Raw genomic sequence first — 20,166 nt, 5'->3', positions numbered from 1 at the left:
CATTCTCTCCATGTGACCAAACCATTTCAAAACACCCTCTTCTGCTCTCTCAACCATACTCTTTTTATTTCCACACATCTCTCTTACCCTTACATTACTTACTCGATCAAACTACCTCACACCACATATTGTCCTCAAACATCTCATTTCCAGCACATCCACCCTCCTGCACACAACTCTATCCATAGCCCACGCCTCGCAACCATACAACATTGTTGGAACCACTATTCCTTCAAACATACCCATTCTTGCTTTCCGAGATAATGTTCTCGACTTCCACACATTCTTCAAGGCTCCCAGAATTTTCACCCCCTCCCCCACCCTATGATTCACTTCCGCTTCCATGGTTCCATCCACTGCCAGATCCACTCCCAGATATATAAAACACTTCACTTCCTCCAGTTTTTCTCCATTCAAACTTACCTCCCAATTGACTTGACCCTCAACCCTACTGTACCTAATAACCTTGCTCTTATTCACATTTACTCTTAACTTTCTTCTTTCACACACTTTACCAAACTCAGTCACCAGCTTCTGCAGTTTCTCACATGAATCAGCCACCAGCGCTGTATCATCAGCGAACAACAACTGATTCACTTCCCAGGCTCTCTCATCCACAACAGACTTCATACTTGCCCCTCTTTCCAAAACTCTTGCATTCACCTTCCTAACAACCCCATCCATAAACAAATTAAACAACCATGGAGACATCACACACCCCTGCCGCAAACCTACATTCACTGAGAACCAATCACTGTCCTCTCTTCCTACACGTACACATGCCTTACATCCTCGATAAAAATTTTTCACTGCTTCTAACAACTTGCCTCCCACACCATATATTCTTAATATCTTCCACAGAGCATCTCTATCAACTCTATCATATGCCTTCTCCAGATCCATAAATGCTACACACAAATCCATTTGCTTTTCTAAGTATTTCTCACATACATTCTTCAAAGCAAACATCTGATCCACACATCCTCTACCATTTCTGAAACCACACTGCTCTTCCCCAATCTGATGCTCTGTACATGCCTTCACCCTCTCAATCAATACCCTCCCATATACTTACATACGTATACTTATGTATATCTCTCTTTTTAAACCAGGTATTCCCAATCACCAGTCCTTTTTCAGCACACAAGTCCACAAGCTCTTCACCATTTCCATTTACAACACTGAACACCCCATGTATACCAATTATTCCCTCAACTGCCACATTACTCACCTTTGCATTCAAATCACCCATCACTATAACCCGGTCTTGTGCATCAAAACCACTAACACACTCATTCAGCTGCTCCCAAAACACTTGCCTCTCATGATCTTTCTTCTCATGCCCAGGTGCATATGCACCAATAAGCATCCATTTCTCTCCATCAACTTTCAGTTTTACCCATATCAATCTAGAATTTACTTTCTTACACTCTATCACATACTCCCACAACTCCTGATTCAGGAGTAGTGCTACTCCTTCCCTTGCTCTTGTCCTCTCACTAACCCCTAACTTACTCCCAAGACATTCCCAAACCACTCTTCCACTTTACCCTTGAGCTTCATTTCACTCAGAGCCAAAACATCCAGGTTCCTTTCCTCAAACATACTACCTATCTCTCCTTTTTCTCATCTTGGTTACATCCACACACATTTAGACACCCCAATCTGAGCCTTCGAGGAGGATGAGCACTCCCCGCGTGACTCCTTCTTCTGTTTTCCCTTTTAGAAAGTCAAAATACAAGGATGGGAGGGTTTCTGGCCCCCTGCTCCCGTCCCCTTTAGTCGCCTTCTACGACACGTGAGGAATGCGTGGGAAGTATTCTTTTTCCCCTATCCCCAGGGATAACTAGTAAATATAAATAAGGAAATATTTAACATGCTATTTACATCCTATACATCCAAATACAATATACTTCTCAAGATTGGTCACCTCACCTAAAGAAGCACAAAGAACTCATAGTGAAGGTCCACAAGAGGGCAACAAAGATAGTACCCGAATTAAGAAAGCCAAGTTACATGGAAGGGCTGGAGGCTATAATCTTACCCAACATGGAGGAAAGAACTAGGGGTGACATTACAACCATTAAGTTCTGAAATGAGATTGAATAGGTGGACAGTTCTTTGAGAGATGAAGGGACTGAGCAATCAGAGGACTTGAAATCAAATAAGAAACTTGTTAATAGGGATGTAAAGAAATACTTTTATAGTAAAAGAGTGGTTGATGAAAGGGGAAGACTATGGGCATGGTTAATGTAGACAACATAAACAAATTAAGAAGGTTGTATGACAGTACAAAATGTTCATTAGATGGGGCTTCATGAGTGTAAATCTCCCTCCTCATAATGTACAAATGGGTAATTACAAATAGGTAAATATATCCTCTTTGTAAACCTTTCCTTACACATTCTCTCCAAATATTTGAATCATTTCAACAAACCCTCTTCATGTCTCTCAACCATGCTCTTCTTATTATCAGACCTCTCTCTTGCCCTACTATTATTTTTCAATCGACCTTCCTCACACCAAATGTTGCCCTTAAACATTTCCAACACACTCCTCTCTTCCATGCATTCTCATCGACAGCCCATACTCTGCATCCATCCAACATCACTGGGACTACTTTACCTGACTCCCATTCATCATTCATCACTGCCTGTAATCATTGCAAGTGCATTATCTGCGAGGCAAAGCATTCCTTTATTCAAAGGAAATGAGATAACCTCACCTCTTCATCCTGCGATATGTCTCTCTGGTCTTTCACTAGGGGCATTGCTATCAAGTTCTGTCACTCCACCTTTCCATCACTTTTCTGTTCTGCTGGTACTATAACTGTCTCTCCAGTAGACAAAGCAACTCTCTTTGGTTCTGACTTCTCATCTAACTCCACATTGGATGACCCATAACATTCTTTCACCCCTTGATGCTCCTCTTACAAATCCTATGCCGTTCCCTGTAATCCCTTTTCAAACTGTCCGAAAACTACTTCTCTTTCTGGACACAAGTAAGGCTTATGGTCCTGATGGCATCCACCTCCTTGCACTTTAAGAGTGTGCTTTTAAACTTGCACCTATGCTTTCTCATCTGTTCTGTTTCTGATTAAATTCCAGAACTTTCCTTTTTGTTGGAGGCATGTTTAGGTACATCTTATCCCTAAAAAGAATTACCATTCTAACTCCTCTAACTATCCTCCTGTTACTTTGACATCTACCATTTCCAAAGTCTTTGAATCCCTCGGCAACTCCCATATCCTTAGACATCTTAAATCTCACAGTCTTTTCTCTGGTCACCAATATGGCTTCCTTAAGGCAAGATCCACTAGTCATATTCTTTCCTACCTTACTAATGTCTGGTAGTCATTCCTGAAAGATTTTGGGAATCCAATGAAGTTGCCCTTCATATATCTGAAGATTTTGAAAGGGTGTAGCACTGGGGTCTTATCTCTAAACTCTCTTTTGGATTTCCTCTCTCATGTCTAGCTTCCTTTCTGGCTGATCTATCTCCATGGTTGTAGATGTATCAGCCTCTCTCCCTTTCTCCATCAACAGTTGTGTACCTCAAGGTTCTGTCCTGTCTCCTACACTTTTTCTCCTTTGTATCAACGATTTCCTTTCTTTTACAAATAACCAAATGCACTTGTATGCTTATGACTCAATGCTAGATTCTCCCAAATCCTTCAATTCTGCTTCCTCTTCTCTCACTTGCTCTGCGTCTTGTCTTGACACAACCTTCAAAATGAACTCAGACTTCGAGATAATATCTCAGTGGGGCAGATAAAATCTGGTTAACTTTGATGCCTCCACGACCCAGTCTCTGTCTATCTGTCTATCAAAAATTCCTCCCAAACTTAACAGTTCTGTAATTCCACCTCTTAACCAATGAACATTCTTGGAAACCATACATTACAGATATAATCAAGTCTGCCTCTTAAGAAACTGGGAGTCCTGTTCATGCCAAAATTTCCCTTCTTTCGAACAGTTGTTCCATCTTATACAAAGGAATGATTTGTCCTTGTGTGGAGTGCTGCTCTCACTTCCGGGGTGGTTCTTGGTCTGCAACCTTACCTGACATGAAAGAGGTCTGACAGATCAACTCTCTCAGGATAACTTCCAGACTAACTTCAAAATTTGACCTTCTTGCCCTATGCTGCGATGCTGGTTCACGTTCCCTCTTCTATAGGTATTACTTTGGTTTCTGCTCCCAAGAGCTGGCTGCCTGTGTTCCCACCACTAGCTTGACCATGCAATACTCAGCAAGCTACTGCATCACCTGAATACTGCATGACCGTTCGCAACTCTAGGGTGGGCCATTATGATAACTGTTTCTTTCCCTACATTTCAAAACTTTGCAAATCTTTACCCTGTCATGTCTTTGCTATAACTAACACATTTCAAAAGATAGGTTTTTTACTTCCTCCAAAACTCACAAATACTTTCCCTTGTCTCATCTTTTTTTCTTTTCATCAACCTCTCTATTTTTCAATTAAGGCCCAGTCTTGATGAGGACTTTCTCCCAGAACCTTCATCCCCTCAACCAACCTATGACTAACTTCTGCTTCCATGGTTCCATTAACTGCCATGTCCACTCCCAGGTACTCAAAACACTACACTCCCTCCAAGTTTTCATTCAAACTCATACCTCAACTAACCTGTGCCTCTATCTATCTACCTATATTTCTGATGACCATTCCCTCTGGGAACTCCCATCTAGGGGTGGCCATGGCAAAAGATCCTCCACTTATCCCTGTCCTTAAATGCCTCCCTTGCATACACCATTCAACACATTCTTCCACCAGTTACCAATGTTACAGGAGGTCTTCCTCTCATATCAACCCCTTAAATCATACTAACATACACTCTCCTTGTAAACTCAGTCTTGCATTCTTTCCACATGCTCAAAGTATTATAGTTCACCTACTCTACACTACACAATTCATTCCCTTTGCATTCCTTGCCTTATCAAATCTCTCATACACCCTATTATTTCTTCTTCATTCCAGCTAGTTATACCACAAGCCTCTCTTATTTAGCTCATTTCAACAGCCTGGATTCTTGACCTCTGTGATTCATTCCATAGCCATGTTTTGGCAGCATAGGTCAGGGTTGGGGGGACTACACTGTCCCTTGGCCCTCTCTTCACTTCCATACTTATAACTCTACCCTTCATTATTCTATTGAGGGACCCAATGACTCTTCTACCCTGTACTGCTTTCTCACTTATGTCTCCTTCCATATCACCAAATTTACCCAGTATAGCTCATAAATCCTTAAATTCTCTCACCTCTTCCAGTCTTTCACCCCCCTTTTCTATAAAACAGCTAAGTACACTAACTTCCTTTTACTCTACAGGATTTTTCAAAATCTATACTTTCACTCTTTTCCTTTCAAACACCATTACTTTATTTCTTTTTTTTTTCTTTGTCGCTGTCTCCCGCGTTTACGAGGTAGCGCAAGGAAACAGACGAAAGAAATGGCCCTACCCACCCCCATACACATGTATATACATACGTCCACACACGCAAATATACATACCTACACAGCTTTCCATGGTTTACCCCAGACGCTTCACATGCCTTGATTCAATCCACTGACAGCACGTCAACCCCGGTATACCACATCGCTCCAATTCACTCTATTCCTTGCCCTCCTTTCACCCTCCTGCATGTTCAGGCCCCAATCACACAAAATCTTTTTCACTCCATCTTTCCACCTCCAATTTGTTCTCCCTCTTCTCCTCGTTCCCTCCACCTCCGACACATATATCCTCTTGGTCAATCTTTCCTCACTCATTCTCTCCATGTGCCCAAACCATTTCAAAACACCCTCTTCTGCTCTCTCAACCACGCTCTTTTTATTTCCACACATCTCTCTTACTCTTACGTTACTTACTCGATCAAACCACCTCACACCACACATTGTCCTCAAACATCTCATTTCCAGCACATCCATCCTCCTGCGCACAACTCTATCCATAGCCCACCCCTCGCAACCATACAACCATACAACATTTTTTTTTTTTTTTTTTAACTTTCTAAAATGGGAAACTTTATTTTTACTTGAATTTATCTTCAACTGCCTATCCTTACACAAATCATAAAATACACTTATAACATTCTGAAACTCCTCTTCACTCTCAACAAATAACACAGTAACATCAGCAAACAAGCATGTCACCAGCTACCATGTATGTGAGAAATACTTAGAAAAGCATTTGGATTTGTATGTAGCATTTATGGATCTGGGGAAGGCATATGATAGACCTGATAGAGATGCTCTGTGGAAGGTATTAAGAATATATGGTGTGGGAGGCAAGTTGTTAGAAGCAGTGAAAAGTTTTTATCGAGGATGTAAGGCATGTGTACGTGTAGGAAGAGAGGAAAGTGATTGGTTCTCAGTGAATGTTGGTTTGTGGCAGGGGTGTGTGATGTCTCCATGGTTGTTTAATTTGTTTATGGATGGGGTTGTTAGGGAGGTAAATGCAAGAGTTTTGGAAAAAGAGGCAAGTATGCAGTCTGTTGTGGATGAGAGCTTGGGAAATGAGTCAGTTGTTGTTCGCTGATGATACAGCGCTGGTGGCTGATTCATGTAAGAAACTGCAGAAGCTGGTGACTGAGTTTGGTAAAGTGTGTGAAAGAAGAAAGCTAAGAGTGAATGTGAATAAGAGCAAGGTTATTAGGTACAGTAGGGTTGAGGGTCAAGTCAATTGGGAGGTAAGTTTGAATGGAGAAAAACTGGAGGAAGTGAAGTGTTTTAGATATTAGGGAGTGGATTTGGCAGCGGATGGAACCATGGAAGCAGAAGTGAATCATAGGGTGGGGGAGGGGGCGAAAGTTCTGGGAGCCTTGAAGAATGTGTGGAAGTCAAGAACATTATCTTCAAAAGCAAAAATGGGTATGTTTGAAGGAATAGTGGTTCCAACAATGTTGTATGGTTGCGAGGCGTGGGCTATGGACAGAGTTGTGCGCAGGAGGGTGGATGTGCTGGAAATGAGATGTTTGAGGACAATATGTGGTGAGGTGGTTTGATCAAGTAAGTAATAATAGGGTAAGAGAGATGTGTGGTAATGGAAAGAGTGTGGTTGAGAGAGCAGAAGAGGGTGTTTTGAAATGGTTTGGTCACATGGAGAGAATGAGTGAGGAAAGATTGACAAAGAGGATATATGTGTCAGAGGTGGAGGGAACGAGGAGATAAGGGAGGTGGAAAGATGGAAAGAAAAAGATTTTGAGTGATCGGGGCCTGAACATGCAGGAGGGTGAAAGGCATGCAAGGAATAGAGTGAATTGGAACGATGAGGTATACTGGGGTTGACGTGCTGTCAATGGATTGAACCAGGGCATGTGAAGCGTCTGGGGTAAACCAAGGAAAGTTCTGTGGGGCCTGGATGTGGAAAGGGAGCTGTGGTTTCGGTGCATTATTACATGCCAGCTAGAGACTGAGTGTGAACTAATGGGGCCTTCGTTGTCTTTTTCTAGCGCTACCTCACACACATGAGGGGGGAGGGGGTTGTTATTTCATGTGTGACGAGGTGGCGATGGGAATGAATAAAGGCAGACAGTATGAATTATGTCTGTGTGTGTATATATATGTACATGTTGAGATGTATAGGTATGTATATTTGCGTGTGTGGACGTGTATGTATATACATATGTATGTGGGTGGGCTGGGCCATTCTTTCATCTGTTTCCTTGCGCTACCTCGCTAACGCGGGAGACAGCGACAAAGCAAAATAAATAAAAATAAATCTGTATCAACCCTAATACAAACATTTTATGTATCCATAAATGCCACTTACAAATCTTTCCATTTCTGTAAGTATTTCACACACACATTCTCTATAGCAAACACCTGAAATGAAGATGTTCCTCCTCAAACTGGTACTCTGTACATGCCTTCACCTTCTCAATCACTACTCTTCCATTTGACTTACCAGGCACACTCAAAAATCTCATACCTGTGTTGTGTGAACACTCATCTTTGTCCTCCTTGCCTTTATACATTGGCAATATATATGCATTTGCCAATCCTCAGGTACCTCATGATCCATACATACAATGAAATCCTAACTAACCAGTCAGAAAAACAGTCACCCTCTTTCTTTAGAAATTCAACTGCAATACCATCCACTTCAGCCATCTTACCACATTTCATATTACACAAGGCCTTCACCACCTCCTCTCTCTTCCCCAAACCACTCTCTATGGTTCTTTCACTTCTACCACTGAACCCATACTATAGGAATTTTTCTTTTTCCCGCAACTAACTACAACAATGGGCATTGAAATCTGGCTTCCCACCCAGATGCTGTATATACTGTAAATTATCTTTAAACTCCTGTGCTAGATGTGTGAATTTTTCCAGCTGCAGTAGTATGTAGCTAGTGATATCTATGGGTAACTGGAGGAAGAAATATAAGTTGGTATTCTAAACAGATGCAGGAAGCCTTAATCTATCATGTGATGAAGGAAGCAGAGCTATAAGGTTTGTCACTAGACAAATGGAATGGTTTAAGAGTTAACAGTACGGTGCAAAAATGTATTAAGCTAAGAAACAGTATACGGACAAAGCATCAAAAAGTTCTTGAAACTGTTTGAAAGAAAAAAGGGTGTTAAGAGAATGAGTTCTGTGAATTCAAACCTTTTTCTCTATCAGTGCAAACAGGTAATCACATGAACAGTTCATCATATTACATGAACAATTCACTGTATCACTCTCACTAACATAAACTCAGTCATTCACTCTTTCCATCTGGTTTCAATGACTAAAAATCATTCATTATTTCTTTTTACGGCAACTCTTTCCAATTCTTTTTGTCACATTCTTCTTCATTCTCAATTTTCCTTTTCTGTCCAAATGCAGCTTATTTTTCCTAAGACGATGTAATTATACAAAAAATAACTATGCTCTTCTAACTGTATATATCACATCCCCAAGTTCTCACTACTAATGTAATATCCAACAATAAAACTATACCCGGCACTAGACATGAAGGCTCGATATAGGTCCATGGTTATGTGTTCATCCTTAGTCTGCTGCTGCTGCACATGTACTTGCTGCTCACTGGTGTGTTTCTGTAGATCACTTGAATCTAAACTTGTAGACATTTTGCTGCCATCACCCTCTGTAAGAAACTGATTTGTTAATTTCATATTCTACATTGCATTAATGTATGTTTCATCAAATGGTGGTCAGCCATTCTGGTACACTCTTAACTCAATATCAGGGGTGAATATTGCTTTTAATATAAAAATATTCATATCTTCATTTTAAACTCAAAATATGCTGACCCATGCAGAATTTTCATTATATACTTTGACAACCACACTGTCATCTTTAAAATCTTCACACACTATGACACAAATGTTACATCATTTCTAGTTTCATTCAGTTTGTACCAGACACAACAATTGCATCACTCAAAAGAAAAAATCACATAAAAATGAGTAATTTCAAACAGTGTGAAATTTTAACACGTCATTCTTTTAAGTCTTTTCTTTCATGGTAATCTATCCCTACTGAGATATATGGCAACCCTATGCAGCATGTCAAAAGCAACAGTTACCTCTCAGCACCCATGCCAGAAGGTACTGTGCACTCGCCCTTTAAAAGCCTTCCTTTGTCCCTCTCAAATACTCCCACCCTCCATTGTAAAATAATATTGCATGCAAAGCTGTTTGTATTGTGCTTATAAGTCTTTAAAAAAGTGTTTATTAAAGCATTTTAAGATATTTCACTGGTTCAAACATGTAACCATCATTTGTGTGTGAACTGCTGATAAGTCTTGCAAAAATGTATCATCACTCTGTAAAAGTGATGCAGTGTGCTGTGAACTGTTGCTATAAAATCATATATTATTATATTACTGGATATTTAGGCTTTTATAATATAACATGCTACATTTGTTCAACCCTGTTACAATGACTCACTACAAGCATGCATACATATGGCCAGCGTCTCGTCATCACTTTAGATAGAGAAGGACTTGATGATGGCTTAGCACAGTGTGAATCAAAGTCTGAGTATGAAACTGACATCCCTGAATTTGATAGCAATGACTAAATGCCTAAATCTATTTTGCAGACTTCTGGTCATTCTGCTTGAAGGTGTGGGGATGTTGCAGTGCAAACAAACAACACCCTGCAACTTGATTTTCCCCCTGCTGCCTTTCCTCCCAAGGTAGGGCCAAGTGATGCACACCAACAGCAACAGATGCAACCATATACTCTTCCTTACAACATCACCACTGCCCAATCTAATCACACTCTGTGCAACTCCCTCGAGCATCTAACATCGAACCAAAATGTAAAATAGTTGTAAAATATAGATTTATTTCATTGATCTAATACTACAAACATTATATTGTTGTGTACAAAGATGCATCTTTTAAAGGAACCTTATACAATGGATTTTAGTTTAACTGACAAAAAAAAAGTGTTGTGGACTAAATGACAGTAGTCCATTTGTGGGTGAGGCAATGAGAAAAGACAGCTACCTTAGTTGGAGAAGTGCAACTTGAAAACCACTGAGGCGCTGGCTCACTACACAGCTGCCACTAACTCTCCCGATTCCCAGAGGGGTAGTACTGGTAATATACCTCCCAGGTCGTTGGCTACATACCAACTACTACCCACTAATAGTAATTTATCCAAAAATAACACCTGATGCACGAAAGCATTATTTCAAACAGAAATCATCAATTCTTTCTTATTTTCCCGAGACTGTATATGTCCTCCATTATATGAATGCATAACTCTTGTAATACCCTTGAACCTTTAAACTTGCAACACCAAGACCCCTGTTATGAGGACTGCACGACTTAGGAAGTCACCCATGTCTACCGGAGTGTACTACAATTCATGAAATGAGGTGATGTATGCTTGTCTGAGCATGGTAAGTGCAGGGTAGCTGAGATGTTTAGTGTCTTCAGTGAGGAAAATTGGGTATGAATCCAGCATTCTTGTTACATTTGGCTATATGTACAATGCCTACATATGAGGTCCCATGCACCTCTGCAATATAATGCTAAAATTTTATAAAGAAAGCTTACCTATTATGGGGACTGCATTGTCTCCATCGGACTTCAGTCTTCGTACTCTTGGAGGCAATGTAGCTATTTCAACTCCAATATCGGATGCTGAGTTGAGGGACGAAATTGAGACAGATGAGGGTGTTTTGGAAGGAGAAGGAAAATTTACTGAGGTGGAGGAACCACTAACTGACACAGACGGAGGACTGCAAATGGAACTACAAGAAGCTGAAAAGGCAATTGAAGGAGGGCTATTAATGGATGTACAAGAGTCAGACATAGACACTGATGGTGGACTATTGATGGAAGAGGTTGAGCCAGACAGACACAAAGGTGGATAGTTATTAACTGACACAGAAGAGCTAGACAGTGGCACAAATGTTGCAACGTTCACTGGTGTTAAGGAATCAGATTCTGTGATGGAAGGAGGAGTACTAACTGAAGCAGAGGATTCTGATTTCTTAATAGCTGGAGGACTACTGGAAAGAGAACAGGATTCAGATTTTGAGGTACAACCTGAATTATTGACGGAACTCGTAGAATCACAGATGGATGCTGGTGCATTGTTTATAGAGGATGTTGAGGCACTCATAGATGCAGACATTGAGGATCCAGCAGATGGAGAGTTGATGGACAATGTAGAAGTAAACGGTGGGGAAGTTACATGTGGAGTGGATGGCTCTGAGGAAGTGGCAACAGATGTTGGGCACTGAGAAGACAGAGAGGAACAGGATGAGGAGGTTCCCTGATCCAAATATATATGAGTCTCCTTGGTATAGGCCTGAATGAAATCTCCAAGCTGCTTGGATATCACAACTGCACGGGCTTCTGAAGGCAACGTCTTACTGGGGTTCTGTTGAAGAAAGGTGGGAGTATATATCAATGAAAAACTAATATGCAGATATGTACATAATTATGCAGATTTTGAACACATGAATGTAATGAATCAACTAAAATGACTTACTTCTGTCATGTAAGAAACTAAGCTATACAGATCAGCCCTAGATAATGTCAGGATTGCATTTCTGGGAAGTCACCTGCAGCAAAATCATTAAAGTTGAATCCATATTCCCATAGAAACCCATTTGCATGGGCTAGTTACATTCCATGGGACTTAATTCAGGAACACTCTCTATATACAATAAAGACAAAAAACAATTTGACACACAAAACATGTACATATATAAATACTTATCTTAAAGTACACTATGAATAACATGTACACCCTACCAGAGAGGGTGGAAAAGCTTACTTAAAGAAGTGGGGAGGGGTAAGTGGAGTTAGGCAGACAAAGAACAGTACTGTCTGTAGTCAATGCATTAGATACAGTAGGTGAACTTGTAGGACTACCTGTATATGTAGACTCATAGCTTCTCTTGCTGCTTCAAACTGATCCTGAAGAAGTTATCCAAAGACTATATGACTGAATATCTTTTCTTCTACTGATGAACATCTCTATAACAATTAATGTCATCAGCCACTATCCACTAGGTGAGGCAGTTTCTCTTTGGATCATTCACCCTAGTAACAGCCATTACTTTTCTAATAAAGGGAAGACTTCTATGTTTGTTTTATAGACAACACTTGCTGGGGTAATGTTTCAACAGGAAGAGTTTCTTCTTAAGCGCACTGTGACTTTAGGTACAATAAATCATCCAACAGATCTTTTCTGTGTGATTAAAGCATTTCCTCCACATCAGACTCAATCCACTTTAGCACCAAAATATTGACAACAGCTTCTCTAAATATCTAGCAAGCACTTTGAGTGACATTTTACAACACATCTGAAAAAAAAACTTTTTTCTAAGAAAGAAAGATACATATATCAATACAGCAGCACAGTACTATGGGTGAAGTGACATTATCATATGAACATATGTTCAAGTTACAGTACTACCAGGTATATGACACATCCTCCCTAATAGTGTAGAATATACACATCTTACTATGCAGTAGTTTTATAAATGCCAATAACATGTGTTCATTACTCACATACATACATATACATTATCAATATAAAACTAAATAAATCATCTATATACATTTTCTATGTTACCAGGGCAACACAAAAATGATGAATTACCCTCCATAGCATTTTCAAGGCTACTGAACAGCTGAATTGAAAAAAATATGGGCAAAGAACAAACATGCAGGAGGGTGAGAGACGTGCAAGGAATAGAGTGAATTGGAATGATGTGGTATACCGGGGTCTACATGCTGTCAATGGATTGAATCAGGGTATGTGAAACATATGGGCTACACCATGGAAAGGTCTGTGGGGCCTGGATGTGGATAAGGAGCTGTGGTTCTGGTGCATTACACATGATGTGGTATACCAGGGTTGACGTGATGTCAATGGAATGAATCAGGGCATGTGAAATGTCTGGGGTACACCATGGAAAGCTCTGTGGGGCCTGGATGTGGATAGGGAGCTGTGGTTTCGGTGAAATACACATGACAGCTAGAGACTGATTGTGAATGAAAGTGGCCTTCTTTGACTGTTTTCCTGGCACTACCTTGCTAGAGCGGGGGTAGCAATGCTATTTCCTGTGTGGCGGGGTAGGGACAGGAATGGAGGAAGGCAAGCGAGTATGAATATGTATATGTGTATATATGTTTTTTTTTTTAATTTTCCAAAAGAAGGAACAGAGAAGGGGGCCAGGTGAGGATATTCCCTCAAAGGCCCAGTCCTCTGCTCTTAACGCTACCTCGCTAACACGGGAAATGGCGAATAGTTTAAAAGAAAGAAAGAAAAAAGATGTTTATATATTTATATATTTATATATGGGTGTGTGTATGTCTGTATATGTTGGGGGAAGTAGCTCTTCTTCATCTGTTTCCTGGTGCTACCTCGCTAACGCGGGAAACAGTGATCAAGTATGAAAAAAAAATGTTTAGGTCTGTGTATGTGTATGTACATATTGATATGTATATGCATGTATATGTGTGTATGGGCATTTATGTATATCTTTCTTTCTTTCATACTATTCGCCATTTCCTGCGTTAGCGAAGCAGCGTTAAGAACAGAGGACTGGACCATTAAGGGAATATCCCCCCCATGGCCCCCTTCTCTGTTCCTTCTTTTGGGAAAAAAGAAAAAAAAAAAAAGAGGGGAGGATATCCAGCCCCCCACTCCCTTCCCTTTTAGTCGCCTTCTACAACACGCAGGGAATATGTGGAAAGTATTCTTTCTCCCCTATTCCCAGGGATAATTTATGTATACATACATATATGTATGTGTGTGTGGAAGAAGAAAGTTAAGAGTAAATGTGAATAAGAGCAAGGTTATTAGGTACAGTAGGGTTGAGGGTCAAGTCAATTGGGAGGTGAATTTGAATGGAGAAAAACTGGAGGAAGTGAAGTGTTTTAGATATCTGGGAGTGGATCTGGCAGAGGATGGAACCATGGAAGCGGAAGTGGATCATAGGGTGGGGGAGGGGGCGAAAATTCTGGGGGCCTTGAAGAATGTGTGGAAGTCGAGAACATTATCTCGAAAAGCAAAAATGGGTATGTTTGAAGGAATAGTGGTTCCAACAATGTTGTATGGTTGCGAGGCGTGGGCTATGGATAGAGTTGTGCGCAGGAGGATGGATGTGCTGGAAATGAGACGTTTGAGAACAATATGTGGTGTGAGGTGGTTTGATCAAGTAAGTAATGTAAGGGTAAGAGAGATGTGTGGAAATAAAAAGAGTGTGGTTGAGAGACACATGGAAATCGTGAAGAGCTTGTAGATTTATGTGCTGAAAAAGGACTGGTGCTTGGGAATACTTGGTTTAAAAAGAGAGATATATACAAGAGTACTTATGTAAGTAGGAGAGATGGCCAGAGAGCATTACTGGATTACGTGTTAATTGATAGGCACGTGAAAGAGAGACTTTTGGATGATGTTAATGTGCTGAGAGGTACAACTGGAGGGATGTCTGATCATTATCTTGTGGAGGCGAAGGTGAAGATTTGTAGAGGTTTCCAGAAAAGAAGAGAGAATGTTGGGGTGAAGAGAGTGGAGAGAGTAAGTGAGCTTGGGAAAGAGACTTGTGTGAGGAAATACCAGGAGAGACTGAGTATAGAATGGAAAAAGGTGAGAACAAAGGACGTAAGGGGAGTGGGGGAGGAATGGGATGTATTTAGGGAAGCAGTGATGGCTTGTGGAAAAGATGCTTGGGGCATGAGAAGCGTAGGAGGTGGGCAGATTAGAAAGCGTAGTGAGTGGTGGGATGAAGAAGTAAGATCATTAGTGAAAGAGGAGAGAGGACATTTGGACGATTTTTGCAGGGAAATAATGCAAATGACTGGGAGATGTATAAAAGAAAGAGGCAGGAGGTCAAGAGAAAGGTGCAAGAGGTGAAAAAGAGGGCAAATGAGAGTTGGGGTGAGAGAGTATCATCAAATTTTAAGGAGAATAAAAAGATGTTTTGGAAAGAGGTAAATAAAGTGCATAAGACAAGGGAACAAATGGGAACATCAGTGGAGGGGGATAATGGGGAGGTGATAACAAGTAGTGGTGATGTGAGAAGGAGATGGAGTGAGTATTTTGAAGGTTTGTTGAATGTGTTTGATGATAAAGTGGTAGATATAGGGTGTTTTGGTTGAGGTGGTGTGCAAAGTAAGAGGGTTTGGGCGAATGATTTGGTAAACAGAGAAGAGGTAGTAAAAGCTTTGCGGAAGATGAAAGCCGGCAAGGCATCGGGTTTGGATGGTATTGCAGTGGAATTTATTAAAAAAGGGGGTGACTGTATTGTTGACTGGTTGGCAAAGGTTATCTAATGTATGTATGACTCATGGTGAGGTGCCTGAGGATTGGTGGAATGCTTGCATAGTGCCATTGTACAAAGGCAAAGGGGATAAAAGTGAGTGCTCAAATTACAGAAGTATAAGTTTGTTGAGTATTCTTGGGAAATTATATGGGAGGGTATTGATTGAGAGGGTGAAGGCATGTACAAAGCATCAGACTGGGAAAGAGCAGTGTGGTTTCAGAAGTGGTAGAGGATGTGTGGATCAGGTGTTTGCTTTGAAGAATGTATGTGAGAAATACTTAGAAAAGCAAATGGATTTGTATGTAACAGTTATGGATCTGGAGAAGGCATATGATAGAGTTGATAGAGATGCTCTGTGGAAGGTATTAAGAATATATGGTGTGGTAGGCAAGTCACTAGAAGCAGTGAAAAGTTTTTATCGAGGATGTAAGGCATGTGTACGTGTAGGAAGAGAGGAAAGTGATTGGTTCTCAGTGAATGTTGGTTTGCGGCAGGGGTGTGTGATGTCTCCATGGTTGTTTAATTTGTTTATGGATGGGGTTGTTAGGGAAGTAAATGCAAGAGTTTTGGAAAGAGGGGCAAGTATGCAGTCTGTTGGGGATGAGAGAGCTTGGGAAGTGAGTCAGTTGTTGTTCACTAATGATACAGTGCTGGTGGCTGATTCAGGTGAGAAACTGCAGAAGCTGGTGACTGAGTTTGGTAAAGTGTGTGAAAGAAGAAAGTTAAGAGTAAATGTGAATAAGAGCAAGGTTATTAGGTACAGTAGGGTTGAAGGACAAGTCAATTGGGACGTAAGTTTGAATGGAGAAAAACTGGAGGAAGTGAAGTGTTTTAGATATCTGGGAGTGGATTTGGCAGCGGATGGAACCATGAAGGCAGAAGTGAAACATAGGGTGGGGAGGGGCCGAAAGTTCTGGGAGCATTGAAGAATGTGTGGAAGTCAAGAACATTATCTTGGAAAGCGAAAATGGGTATGTGTGAAGGAATAGTGGTTCCAACAATGTTATATGGTTGCGAGGAGTGGGTTATAGACAGAGTTGTGCGGAGGAGGGTGGATGTGCTGGAAATGAGATGTTTGAGGACAATATGTGGTGTGAGGTGGTTTGATCGAGTAAGTAATAATAGGGTAAGAGAGATGTGTGGTAATAAAAAGAGTGTGGTTGATAGAGCAGAAGAGGGTGTTTTGAAGTGGTTTGGGCACATGGAGAGGATGAGTGAGGAAAGATTGACCAAGAGGATATATGTGTCGGAGGTGGAGGGAACAAGGAGAAGAGGGAGACCAAATTGGAGGTGGAAAGATGGAGTGAAAAAGATTTTGTGTGATCGGGGCCTGAACATACAGGAGGGTGAAAGGAGGGCAAGGAATAGAGTGAATTGGACTGACGTGCTGTCAGTGGATTGAATCAAGGCATGTGAAGCGTCTGGGGTAAACCATGGAAAGCTGTGTAGGTATGTATATTTGCGTGTGTGGACGTATGTATATACATGTGTATGGGGGGGGTTGGGCCATTTCTTTCGTCTGTTTCCTTGCGCTACCTCGCAAACGCGGGAGACAGCGACAAAGTATAAATAAAAAAAAAAAAAAATACATATATATCCCTGGGGATAGGGGAAAAAGAATACTTCCCACACATTCCTCACGTGTCGTAGAAGGCGACTAAAGGGGATGGGAGCGGGGGGCCAGAAACCCTCCCCTCCTTGTATTTTAGCTTTCTAAAAGGGGAAACAGAAGAAGAAGTCACGCGGGGAGTGCTCATCCTCCTCGAAGGCTCAGATTGGGGTGTCTAAATGTGTGTGGATGTAACCAAGATGAGAAAAAAGGAGAGATAGGTAGTATGTTTGAGGAAAGGAACCTGGATGTTTTGGCTCTGAGTGAAACAAAGCTAAAGGGTAAAGGGGAAGAGTGGTTTGGGAATGTCTTGGGAGTAAAGTCAGGGGTTAGTGAGAGGACAAGAGCAAGAGCAAGTGAAGGAGTAGCACTACTGAAACAGGAGTGGTGGGAGTATGTGACAGAGTGTAAGAACATAAACTGTAGACTGATAGAGGTAAAACTGAAAGTGGATGGAGAGAGATGGGTGATTATTGGTGAATATACACCTGGACATGAGAAGAAAAATCATGAGAGGCAAGTGTTTTGGGAGCAGCTGAGTGAGTGTGTTACTAGTTTTGATGCACAAGACTGGTTTATAGTGATGGGTGATTTGAATGCAAAGGTGAGTAATGTGGCAGTTGAGGGAATAATTGGTGTACATGGGGTGTCCAGTGTTGTAAATGGAAATCGTGAAGAGCTTGTAGATTTATGTGCTGAAAAAGGACTGGTGCTTGGGAATACTTGGTTTAAAAAGAGAGATATATACAAGTATACTTATGTAAGTAGGAGAGATGGCCAGAGAGCATTACTGGATTACGTGTTAATTGATAGGCACGTGAAAGAGAGACTTTTGGATGATGTTACTGTGCTGAGAGGTACAACTGGAGGGATGTCTGATCATTATCTTGTGGAGGCGAAGGTGAAGATTTGTAGAGGTTTCCAGAAAAGAAGAGAGAATGTTGGGGTGAAGAGAGTGGAGAGAGTAAGTGAGCTTGGGAAAGAGACTTGTGTGAGGAAATACCAGGAGAGACTGAGTATAGAATGGAAAAAGGTGAGAACAAAGGACGTAAGGGGAGTGGGGGAGGAATGGGATGTATTTAGGGAAGCAGTGATGGCTTGTGGAAAAGATGCTTGGGGCATGAGAAGCGTAGGAGGTGGGCAGATTAGAAAGCGTAGTGAGTGGTGGGATGAAGAAGTAAGATCATTAGTGAAAGAGGAGAGAGGGACATTTGGACGATTTTTGCAGGGAAATAATGCAAATGACTGGGAGATGTATAAAAGAAAGAGGCAGGAGGTCAAGAGAAAGGTGCAAGAGGTGAAAAAGAGGGCAAATGAGAGTTGGGGTGAGAGAGTATCATCAAATTTTAAGGAGAATAAAAAGATGTTTTGGAAAGAGGTAAATAAAGTGCATAAGACAAGGGAACAAATGGGAACATCAGTGGAGGGGGATAATGGGGAGGTGATAACAAGTAGTGGTGATGTGAGAAGGAGATGGAGTGAGTATTTTGAAGGTTTGTTGAATGTGTTTGATGATAAAGTGGTAGATATAGGGTGTTTTGGTTGAGGTGGTGTGCAAAGTAAGAGGGTTTGGGAGAATGATTTGGTAAACAGGGAAGAGGTAGTAAAAGCTTTGCGGAAGATGAAAGCCGGCAAGGCATCAGTTTGGATGGTATTGCAGTGGAATTTATTAAAAAAGGGGGTGACTGTATTGTTGACTGGTTGGCAAAGGTTATCTAATGTATGTATGACTCATGGTGAGGTGCCTGAGGATTGGTGGAATGCTTGCATAGTGCCATTGTACAAAGGCAAAGGGGATAAGAGTGAGTGCTCAAATTACAGATGTATAAGTTTGTTGAGTATTCTTGGGAAATTATATGGGAGGGTATTGATTGAGAGGGTGAAGGCATGTACAAAGCATCAGACTGGGAAAGAGCAGTGTGGTTTCAGAAGTGGTAGAGGATGTGTGGATCAGGTGTTTGCTTTGAAGAATGTATGTGAGAAATACTTAGAAAAGCAAATGGATTTGTATGTAACAGTTATGGATCTGGAGAAGGCATATGATAGAGTTGATAGAGATGCTCTGTGGAAGGTATTAAGAATATATGGTGTGGTAGGCAAGTCACTAGAAGCAGTGAAAAGTTTTTATCGAGGATGTAAGGCATGTGTACGTGTAGGAAGAGAGGAAAGTGATTGGTTCTCAGTGAATGTTGGTTTGCGGCAGGGGTGTGTGATGTCTCCATGGTTGTTTAATTTGTTTATGGATGGGGTTGTTAGGGAAGTAAATGCAAGAGTTTTGGAAAGAGGGGCAAGTATGATGTTTGTTGTGGATGAGAGAGCTTGGGAAGTGAGTCAGTTGTTGTTCACTAATGATACAGTGCTGGTGGCTGATTCAGGTGAGAAACTGCAGAAGCTGGTGACTGAGTTTGGTAAAGTGTGTGAAAGAAGAAAGTTAAGAGTAAATGTGAATAAGAGCAAGGTTATTAGGTACAGTAGGGTTGAAGGACAAGTCAATTGGGACGTAAGTTTGAATGGAGAAAAACTGGAGGAAGTGAAGTGTTTTAGATATCTGGGAGTGGATTTGGCAGCGGATGGAACCATGAAAGCAGAAGTGAAACATAGGGTGGGGAGGGGCCGAAAGTTCTGGGAGCATTGAAGAATGTGTGGAAGTCAAGAACATTATCTTGGAAAGCGAAAATGGGTATGTGTGAAGGAATAGTGGTTCCAACAATGTTATATGGTTGCGAGGAGTGGGTTATAGACAGAGTTGTGCGGAGGAGGGTGGATGTGCTGGAAATGAGATGT

General features: G+C 41.2%; 1 protein-coding gene across 1 annotated transcript in view; it reads right to left on the bottom strand.

Moving 5' to 3' along the window:
* The window catches only part of LOC139761492 (uncharacterized), a 71,256-nt gene that overhangs the window by 15,602 nt on the left and 35,488 nt on the right, over positions 1-20,166 (bottom strand). The window contains exons 4-5 of the mRNA XM_071685753.1: positions 11,041-11,872; positions 8,967-9,114 (exon numbers count right to left, since the gene is read on the bottom strand). Of these exons, the coding sequence (XP_071541854.1) occupies positions 8,967-9,114; positions 11,041-11,872 (980 nt within the window). The remainder of the gene's footprint in view (positions 1-8,966; positions 9,115-11,040; positions 11,873-20,166) is intronic.

Source organism: Panulirus ornatus, chromosome 40, assembly GCF_036320965.1.
Source record: "Panulirus ornatus isolate Po-2019 chromosome 40, ASM3632096v1, whole genome shotgun sequence".
In the NCBI taxonomy this organism is placed as follows: Eukaryota; Metazoa; Arthropoda; class Malacostraca; order Decapoda; family Palinuridae; genus Panulirus; species Panulirus ornatus.
This window is presented reverse-complemented; position numbering and strand designations above follow the sequence as displayed.